Source organism: Pocillopora damicornis, chromosome 4, assembly GCF_964200805.1.
Source record: "Pocillopora damicornis chromosome 4, jaPocDami1.2, whole genome shotgun sequence".
In the NCBI taxonomy this organism is placed as follows: domain Eukaryota; kingdom Metazoa; phylum Cnidaria; class Anthozoa; order Scleractinia; family Pocilloporidae; genus Pocillopora; species Pocillopora damicornis.
Genome location: NC_142673.1, coordinates 29,677,432 through 29,688,224, shown reverse-complemented (window position 1 = coordinate 29,688,224; position 10,793 = coordinate 29,677,432). Strand labels below are relative to the sequence as shown.

Here is a 10,793-nt window from a genome sequence, read left to right as displayed (position 1 = left end):
AAAGAAACTACGCTCCAATTGGTCAATTTCCCATCAATCAAAAATATCTGTCACTGAGTAGACTGGGTCAGATTGAAAAAGTTCAATATGGCGGCCTTCCCTCGAGTATTACCGAAGAATCTTGCTATGAATTCATTGTGTGATTTTGGACGTAAAATTCCACAAAGATTTTCTAGTTTCTGTTTCAGAGATAGATCGTTATATAACTATCGCCCAAGGGATCAATCATGGCTCGTGCGACGTTCTTGGGCCAGAGGTAATATGTCATGTGCAACCCCTTCCTTAACAACTTAGCAGTCTTTGAATTTTTTACGTTAGCCTGATAATAAAAAATCGCTCGTAATTTTTTTACATCTTTTTTTGTCGGAAAAAATTTTTCCAGCGACCATGCTTGCTGGGGATTTAAATGCAGTATAAGTACTTTTTGGGTTCTATTTATTTTATGAATGTACCTTCTGCATGTATGTACATGATTATTGGCAATACTTCTCGCTTAATCATCGCCAGTTTTACTTACAAGGGAATTCATTGTAGAATTTGGTCACTAAGCACTTTGAAATAGACTGTCTGTGCGATTCATATTAATAAGATATCAAGGGATTTCTTTGTGAGGGAACATGGATCTTTATTCATAACATTTAATGTACCCACAATATTTTATAGGAGTTACTCATTCAAGTGACAAGAAAAATATTAAAGCCCACAGAGTCATCACTCCCATTACAGCAGAACTCCTTAGAAGTGTGCAATATGGTAACTGTTTGTCTTTTAACTTAACCCTTTAACTCCCGTGAGTGACCAAGACAGAATTTCTCCTTACAATATCAAACAGATAAGTAATAAGAATTAAGAAAAACATCAATTTGGAAATAATTAGTTGATCTCATATTAAATTCTCTGAACTAACATTATAAGAATTGTGCAGTTGACAGTAGGGAGAATTACAAATTTGATGAGGAAGTTAAACAGTTCAGCATACATATTTACAGTTTCAGTCAAGATGAAGGGGCTGATCTGTCAGCACAGACATCTCTTCTTGTAAATCTTTATTTGTTTGATGGAATTCCAAAGGTTTGTAAACCCAGTTTAAAACCTATGGTCAATTGGATGTGACATTAAAGTATTCTTGTTTATTTTGTTGTCTTTTTTTTTCTTTTTAATTTCTTCACAGGAAAAGAGCAATGGATGTCTTCAGCAATGCGTAATCATCTAGTTGGAAAAATTGAAGGAGGAATCATTGATCCAGATTCTACTGATAAGTATGTGTCTCTGTGTGTGTGTTTTTTTTTTAAATTTACAGTGTACATGTAGATGCTAATCAAAACCCTCTACACCCTTATATTAGTATGCAAATTCTCCATACTGTTCTTTATACATCTCTTGTGAGGTCAACAAAGAGATTGTGCTTAGTCATCATTTCCTTTATTGTTGTGACCCCAATGTTTGATTCAGGACTTAATTGTAAGGAGAAATTAGATGCTAGTCACTGTTAGTGGTCCAAGGGTTAAATCAAAGTTTAAATCATTATGGTTTCAAGCTAATGAATAAAGGGGGTTAAGTTCTAAAGAAACTGTGGTGCTGTATTGGTGGGGATTATTACAACTTAAGATAGTTTGGCTTTCTGAACTGAGTTGATAATGTAAATTGCCCACCATAAAAAATTTCTGAAGGAAATGTTGCGAGGGTAAGTTCTTTGTCATTTGCTCTAACTTGCAAAGGATCTTTGGAGGTGAAAATCTAGAAAATAAAGCAGAAAGCAATAACCTATTCCAACATGTAAATAAATAGCAAATAATCAAAATAAGTAAAATTTTGTTTTATATCTTGTAGATTGACTCTGGAACATTTTCAAGTTTTCTGGCCCAGTAATTCTCATTTGCTGTTAATCTATGTTCTATTATTCCTACAACACCACAGTTGCTGAGTTGGCTGAGCATGTTGTGACTATCTCCTCTTTTATTATTGTGGTCTAGTATCAACTTGTCAGAAACAAGATTAATTTTTAATTTTAATGATACTTTACCATTCTCACTGTGATAATGATAGAACTTGGGCAGCTCTGATTTAAAGTAGCTAAAAATATACAATATATTAATTGTTTGATAAGTTTTTGTTTTACTCATTTCATTTTTTCTCAAGGAGGAAAACCAATCTGGACAAATTTCCAAAGAAATTTTAAAGGCCAGTTTCCACCCCAGGTAAAGTTCTTTCTCTAATTATAAAGTCATACTTTAATTAAGTATTTGTGAAGTCTACAGACAAGAAGGTGATGCATTTTGTGTGATTTTGTTGCTGAGTCAATACAACAAGCTTACCTGCCAATTGTGGGACTTAATTTTGTGGAATTTTTTCCCTTGGAAAGCTTTATGTTTTGATCTGTCGCTGCACTCCTAGTCTAATTGCTAAATTTGCCTTTGTGTTTTGTTTCTTTGACAGAAAACGCGACGGAACTGCTTTGTAAGTTTTTATTTAAATTTTGGTTAGGTACACATGAGAGCCTGCTTTAGAAATATCCTGTTGCTTTGAAAAGCCAGTGTACAGCTTCCCCTAGCCTTCTGAAAACAATTTTAAAAAAGGTGTTTTGTTTTAGGGCAGGGTAGTGGCTGTACACAGTCAAGTATTTACCACCAGGTCAATCTGACCTCTGTTATATTAATCTTGCAACAAAATTGGGATTTGTGTAATGTGATTGGACTACACTATGAACCTTTGGCTGTTGTTAAGTCTAAATATATACAGGCAGCCACTGAGGAATAATTGCAAAGTTTTCCCATTGGGTTCTAGAATTATAGTAATTTGTATTTCTTTAAGTTTCAAGTTTCAAGTTTCAAGTTTATTAAGTTTGCAGGAAAATCTTTGTACAATAATCACCTCCTGCAAATAGCGAGCTAATCTAGGCTAGTGGTGTTAAGGACATACAACACAAATTACAAAAACACGAATTATGCGACTTACTCGATTTTGCATACATTATTTGTCAAAAGAGGGAAAAGGTGATAAAAAGTAAATTAATATATTATGTTTGAATTATAATGAATATGTGCTTTGGCAGACTTTGATAGCTTTCGGGAATACTGTTCCCAATTTTAGCCCCAACCATAGAAAAAGAGTTTTTATGATGATTAAGCCTAGAATAGTTAATATAGGAGTTTTAAATATATATATACAGTCGTATATACATATATACTTTATAGAGTCGAAAGTATTGCAAGGTTGAAAATAAGCATAATATCATGGATGAATGATGTTGCTTTCATGGACCATTAGTTGTTTACACTGTGTGAAAGCACACTTTCATATTTTTCAGTAGGAGTGATACTTTTTTTACTGTAATAAAACAACCATTTACCTCATTTTAGGTGGTTTAGTGGTGGGTATTTATCTTGCCACTTCCAGCATTAATAAATATCCACTACCAGCTACCTCTGCTTTGGTGAATAGTAGCTCATTATTATCAATAGCATTCTAGCTGAGTATTATTGCTCTATAGATACCTAAAAGGAATATCCAAATATTTGTTGCCATCACTAATAACAACCAGTGGTGAGTCATGAATTTTGTAGAACGCAACAACCTATTTCTTTTTCAGGCTGGTACCAAAGTATGCAGCAATCCCTGTCCCATATGTCAACTTAAAGCAGAGAGAAATTATGAGGTTGTTTATACAGTGAGTAATTAAAAAAGTAATAACTTGTTAACAGCTACTTGTGTTTGTAGAAACAATACCATTTTACTTAACTGGTTTGTTAATTTTGTCATATTCGGTAAAATTATCATTATGATAATATACAGCTGGTGGCTGGGGTCTTTTTTGTATCTTTGGTCATGTGACCTGTCAAATTGGCCCAGTGTCAGGGTATTTTATGAGTGGTTTTGGTTATAAATATGTAACAGTTATGGTTCTCCACTGTACCCATGGGGCATGGGCAAGTTAGGCATGGTAATGCTTGAAGTGTGTCATCCTTCTTTCCTTCTCTGACTGAGTGAAACAAAGGTATTGGAAGATGTATACTCTCACACTTTGCTGGTGCCTAGGAATAGGTCATGCAATATTTTGTGGGGAGTAGTCTCTGTCTTTGGCAATCATGTACTTGTTAGATTTCAAGTTGTGCCATGTAGTCAGTGGTCACTAGTCGATCTACAAACTGTGCCAATTGAGTCACCCTAGATTTTTCTTAACGTGGAATTATGGCTGAGCTTGCAATGAATTTCAGGTTGTTGCAATTTCCTCCCTCCAGGGAAGTCACAGGCATTTTTCCTGGCTGGCAGGAATTTGAATGAGCTAATCTATAAAAGTTCAAATGTGTGGGAAAACTGGAGAGGTTGATGCTCAGAATTGACTGACACATTAGCCTGGCACAGTGGTTGGTGGCAAGTGAAGAAAAAAAATTTTGTAGAAGTATAGAAAATGCACAACATTAGAAGCTGTTTTCAGAAACTTCAACAGCTTAAAGATTGCACTAAATTTGATTTTCAGGATGTGGGTTTATTGTCGCAGTTCATCTGCCCTCACACAGAAAAGATTCTTGAAACAATCAAAACAGGTGATAGTGCTTTCTACAAAAGGATTGGTGAAGTTATTTTAGTAAGGACAAATGTAGCACTACACATAGTAACCCTTCTCTTTTTCATTTCTTTGAGGCTATCATAACCAACTCGAGTAATTTAATCATGTGCCTACCTTTTAATTTGCATCTTGGTTAGTGTGAGCACTTGCTACCCAGGAGTCTCAATAAAAGGCACTTAGTGGCAGTCAACTGCTGCCCATAAGACCTCCGACTGCTGTCTGTTTAGCCTGCAAGCAAGTTCTCTTGTTTTGATTTCACCCAATGGCACAGCTGGCTATTACACCATTGGCAGCTGCTCATGGGAAAAATTATGGAAAACCCAGTTATACAGCTTTTTTTTTTTTTTTTTGCTGTGCTTGGATCATTTGTTTATTTACCCAATTGTTTTCCTTAAAATATTGAGGGGGAGTTTTCAATTGCATTAATTTTTTCTGCTCTTTTTGTTACAGGTGTTTGCCAAAAACAGCACAAACTTTTAACAAAGGCAATAATTGAAGCTCGAGACAAAGGTATGCTGTTGGGATTTTTTTTGTGGAATTTTATCAGTTTAAGATGTATTGTTGCCTTTTTGTGAATGTGGCCTAGAGAACTCAAGGACGAGTGCACAGGAGCACAAAAGGTTGTGGTGATGTAAGAGAGAATAGAATACAGTATAGACAATTCTAAGACCTTTCCACTGATCCTAACTTTCTACATCAATCCGTTGGGCACTACACTTTGCAGTTGGTTAGTTGCAAAGTGCTCCATCTATTGCAGTCTACTTGCCCCTGTCATGGTGTATATAACTCTACTTGTGCAATTTTTTGACAGGCTTGATTCCTTACATGATACCAGGCCCAAGGGATCCACTGCGAGTCTTTCAACCTGTTGGAGTACCATCTATGTTTAAAAACAGAAAATAGAAATAAAGCTTAAAAATAACCAAAGAAATGAGTAATGAGATGAATGACTAATGCTAGCTCTGTGTGCAATTTAAACTGCCATTCCTAGACAGTAATTCATTGTGACAAAAATTTTGGCAAAGAACTTCCATGGTGCATTGCTCGCTGTCTGACTGCTTACTATGTTGAAAAGAAGCCATTTTAGTGAGTTATTCATTTCTAGGTTTACTACTCTAACCTAGAATTGGATAACTTTCTAAAATGGCCTCATTGCAACAAAGTAAGCGGTCACAAAAGAAGCAATGTACTGTGAAAGTAAGGTGAAGTATTTTTGTTGAGAATTTGACTATATTTTTTATTCTTAAGAGTGGTCATAAATATTCCTATACCTCATATTTTCACCATAACTCTTATTATGCAAGATGATCATCTCACAGCTGGAGCTTGAGGTGCCTGTGGTGGGATTTGTTGTGCTATTAAAGAGATTGTAAGTTATGCAGAAACCATTCAAAGGCATCTCTTACACTTGCTTTTTTCTTCTTGCGTGTGAACTTTGATGTAAACCGTAGGAGAATATGTCTTCTTAGTGTTAAAGTAACCAATATATGCTGATGGACATCAATAACTGCCTGGAACTATGTGTTTACTGAATATTTATTACAAAATATTTTGTACACGTTTCAGAGTGATTAGAGTATAATGATACATAGTTTTGTTGTCACTGTATTCCCACCAAGAGCGCAGCTCCACTTTTTGCTCATAAACACACACAATCCACAATTCCTCCAATTTCTCCAACAAAGGGTTAACACTTGAAACATCAGCTTTTAAACTCTTAAGAGTGGCCAATTTACATTATCAACTCACTTGATAATACTAAATTACAGAGCATAATGATACATTTTACTGTCAAAATTAGTGACCATAATAAACAAAGCATTCTGTGTTGCCAATCATGTTCTCCTGGAGTAAACATAGAATTTTGTCACAACTTTTTGACTGATATTTTTTATTGCTACAGTTTCAATTAATAGTATAAGAAAAGCTTGGGTTAAATAAGGGCAAAATTTCCTTGAAATGTTTAAAACATTTAAAACGAGTTTGGTCCATCAGTACCAAACTCATAAGATACATAATTTATAATGCAATAAAAATTATTGTTTCCTTTAAAACACCATGACAAATAATGTTTGCATTGCCTTTATGTATGAAACATGGAAAGTTCCACATCTGATTCATTGACATTCCCAGTCAAACATTGAAGTTTACTGTGAACCAAAAGGAAAAGAAAAAATTGTTGATTCTCTGACAGTAGGGAATTTTGTCACCTCACTTGTTTGCTAAAGTGTTGGGTAACATTTTTCCCTAGAAATCCAACAAAACAACTAAAAAATTGCTTCATATTATATTAATACAACTATTTATAAATTTTATTTGGTTTTAAATGCGTAAGGGACATGACATAGCCACAAGCTTAACAAAACTGAGGTGCCAATATGTTGTACTTTATTAACAGTCAGCCATTATAAGAACATCTTAATTAAAGATTAAGGAAGATAAAAACAAAATAAACAAAAAAATGTCCATCTAAAAGCTTTAAGTCCCTTTGAAGTAACAACTCATAAATGCTGTTATTGTGATTTTAGAGCATTTCTACAGCGAAAGAATTTCTAAAAATGCTAACTATTAATTATTGTACTTATCATTCATCTCTCTTGTGAAGAAACCCATTCTTCAAGTATTTGTGCCACATCCATTCTTCTAAAATCTTTGTGTTTCAAAAGTTCAATCAATTTTGCCACTGTTGCCTCATGGGGATTTGATGACCATGTTTTCAGAATTTCATCAGTGGGGTTTCTCTGCTGTTGTATAAAGTCAATCTCATCTCTAGAGAGCCCAACTTTCTCACCCAGCATTCGAAAGTCATCCCATCGCACATCTCTCAGGACATTCAGTGACAAACAGACTCTCGAATATACTGGTAGAGGTAAGTTTTTGACACTCATTGACAGCCGTTCATTTGCCAGACTTCTTCCAGCATCTACCACATCCTGTTTCATCTTAGCGTCTTTTTCCTCTCTGGTAGAGCTTTCATCAGATAAGTTGGTCTTTTGAACTGTTTTAGTGAGTTTCATTACTGCCTCCTCTTGGTCCTGCTTTTCTGTAGGTCCCTCTGTAACAGGAGAAATAATACATAAAATGACAAAAATTCTACAATAACATGTAAACAGAGTGCAATGTAGCATGTAGTTTGAAACATTAGGTAAATGTATGCTCTATGTCCAAGTAACCTCCAGGGCCTGAAGCTACATTTTAAACATCAAAATGCTAGGTGTTGGCTCAAAACACCAGCTTGTTATATTTTGTTTCCCAATATATTTAATAATTCCAAAATCTAAATACTATTGATATAGCAATCTTGACTGAAGACACAGCAATCACATAAAAAAAGAACAGCATTTCATAACTGGTAAACTACTAGGACTTTCCAGGCTCTGTGGCAGAAAAATGGCTATGAATGTAATGTAATTAACCCTTTCATTCCAGTTAACCCTGTAACCACTAAGGGTGATTAGCATCTAAACTCTACTAACAATATCACTCCTTGATCATGTCACAGGACACGAGATAATAGAAAAGATCACCAACATAAGAAACCCTTGATTGATTAAACAAATTCTCTTTGTCAGCATATATAGGAATCTTAGAGAACTGAGTAGGGAGTATATGCATACTGATGTTAGGGAGAATATGCATACTGATGTTAGGGAGAATATGCATACTGATGTTAGGGAGAATATACATACTGATGTTAGGGAGAATATGCATACTGATGTTGGGGTGAAAAGGGTTAAAAAAAAGAGCAAGTCTTCTCTCCACCACAATAACAACAATCAAGAACTTATCATGGTACATGATACTGTTGAGATATTATGAAATCATAAAGAGCCATTGAAAAATGAAAAGTTGGTGGCCGAGGATAATTTGCTTTTACTTGACACAAAAGGGCTGAAAACTAGAGAGATTTTAATGCCATATTGTTGGTAAATCCTTAAAACTTAATAATTAACAAATGTCACTGTTACTGTTATACATTTGAATCATGCATACCAATCTTTTGGCCAAGTTTACACAGAGTCTCCACTACTTTCTCACATTGATTCTTCCAGTTGAACTTCTGTGTGTAACCATCCCTCAGTTGCTTTGCTTCTTCGCGGCGAAGTTCTGGGTCTTTATCTCTGACTTGCTGTATCCTGTCAGCCCAAACTTCTGGTTTGACTGAGTCCACCACGTGTGAATTTCCAAATAACACAGTCTTTAGAACCATGCCAAGTCCACAGTGTTCACTGATCAGCACAGGTAAGTCTGCAGAAATGGCAAGAAGACCACTCATTCCAAATCCTTCATTTCTTGAAGGTTTAATGGCAAGATCCACTTTACACATCAATTTTCGCCACTCTTCACGGCTTCCAGCAACACACACATCCAGTTGTTGTGAATTGATCCCCTCATTAAGCAAAGCCTTTGTAATGCCAGCAGTCTCATCATGTGACTTCACAACAACAGTCAGATGATAAGATGGTGTATTCAATAATTTGATTGCTTTCACTGCAACATCACATCCTTTGATGCTAAAATGACTCAAAGATCCACTTATTAGCACATGGAAGGTTGCCAAATCCTCATAAACCTGGCGCACACCAATAAGGTCTTCACAAACACCTGGTGTGAGGTTGATGACATTTTCCTGTTTTAAGGAGTAACGCAGTGCTCGTCTACATGATTCTGCAGTCTTTGAACCAATTGCAATAACAGCATCAGCCTTTTCACACATTTTCCTTTGCAGTTCATTTTCATTTTCATACCTAGCTGTATGACATTCTTCATGAAACGAATGCACAACCTGAACCCATTTGCATTTCTTCAAATCTTTTATGGCTTGAGCTTGTCGACCCAAATTAGTTCCATGAGAATGTATGAACAGAACATCAATATTAAGATTATCAGGAGGAAAACACAGTAGCTCTGCTGATGAAAATCCATCATGGTCCTTAGATTCAACAAGTTGAATGTTTAGACTTCTGGCATGTTCTCGCTGTTGTTGTGTGTTCTTTGGCACAAAACCAGTCACACAGAGCCTGTCATTTCTTCCCAATTCAATTACTAACTGTCCATTGACAGTTTTGTTCCAGCCATCAACATCTGATGCCAAAGTAACATTCAGTTTTGTAACTGCAATTTAGACAAAAAATAATATGAAATAACAAGTAAACTAAACTAAGATTATCTTAAAACCTGTAGTTCATCTCATTTAAAAAAAACTTTTTAGAAATCACTGAAACCCCACTCCCAACAAACATATTTACCCCCCCACAAAAAAGGTGATTGCATTTGTTTAATCAACCACAGAGATCTTACAGTACCATAATTACTCCAACCAATACCTTTCTTTCAAATGGAATTAAATTTTAATGTTTAAGATAATTTAAAATTACTTGTACCTTGACAACATTTTTAAAATTTCAAACCAAGTTATTTTAACCTCTCCATCGTGATAAGTTCACAAATACATGATGGAAGAAAATAGATATGGCTATTTGGGTCTACATGTAATTGCATTATGTTCACGTTGGGTTTCGTAATGTGCAACTTCAAGAGTAAAATTTCCGCATAGCCCCATACTACATTATGCATTCAGTTTTTGGATAGAGGAAACAATGACAAAAACAACACATTGCCATTGGGAAAACAGAATTGTTTTACAATAGTATGGGGCTGTGCGGAAATTTTACCTTATGTTATTGCCGTAATTGACTATAAGCATTTCCGGTTTGCTCAGAACAAAGAGTCTTTCAAGATAATTTCTCGAATGTTTCAACAACTGACATGCCCCTAATATCTATCTCAAGTCCCGAGGATATATTAGAACAAAACTTAATTCCGCAATGCAAATGAATCCAGTCACCAAATTGCCAAGTCATACAGTTTGTGAGTTGGTTCAAAATTTATATGATAGCCAAATCGAGTTTAATTTTTTGGTATCGTAATATTGCCATACACTACCTATAGTAAACTTTCGCATCTTAAAGTGAACTATTTAAACATTTTAACGGAGTTGGGCGTCTGCTGGTAACTTTCAAAGCTCATTTGAGTGTTAATTACAGAATAACATCCCTATTTAGATGAATGACAGAGGCCTATAACTTACCTGAGTTTCCACTCGCCATACCGAGAGATCGCGTGTACAAAGTTATAGTCCATTTATCATTTCCTCGAAGACTTCATCTAATAGATGTCTATGTAGATGTCTGCCTACGTCTACAAAAAGTAATCCCTTGAAAAG

At 35.3% G+C, this 10,793-nt stretch overlaps 2 protein-coding genes across 2 annotated transcripts; one reads left to right on the top strand and one right to left on the bottom strand.

Annotated features, from left to right (window-relative positions):
* Window positions 1-55: 55 nt before the first annotated feature.
* LOC113683823 (uncharacterized) lies at window positions 56-6,621 on the top strand. The gene is made up of 10 exons (XM_027201107.2): window positions 56-256; window positions 664-753; window positions 1,172-1,259; window positions 1,831-1,865; window positions 2,140-2,198; window positions 2,437-2,457; window positions 3,590-3,667; window positions 4,478-4,544; window positions 5,018-5,077; window positions 5,379-6,621. Exons 1-10 carry the CDS (start codon window positions 88-90, stop codon window positions 5,468-5,470), a joined length of 759 nt encoding a protein of 252 aa, XP_027056908.2. The 5' UTR covers window positions 56-87; the 3' UTR covers window positions 5,471-6,621.
* On the bottom strand, window positions 6,086-10,697 carry LOC113684047 (uncharacterized). Its single transcript, XM_027201348.2, has 3 exons — window positions 10,659-10,697; window positions 8,561-9,682; window positions 6,086-7,622 (listed from the first exon to the last, which is right to left on the bottom strand). The coding sequence occupies exons 1-3, from the start codon at window positions 10,675-10,677 to the stop codon at window positions 7,156-7,158; spliced, it is 1,608 nt and encodes a 535-aa protein (XP_027057149.2). The 5' UTR covers window positions 10,678-10,697; the 3' UTR covers window positions 6,086-7,155.
* Window positions 10,698-10,793: the final 96 nt, after the last annotated feature.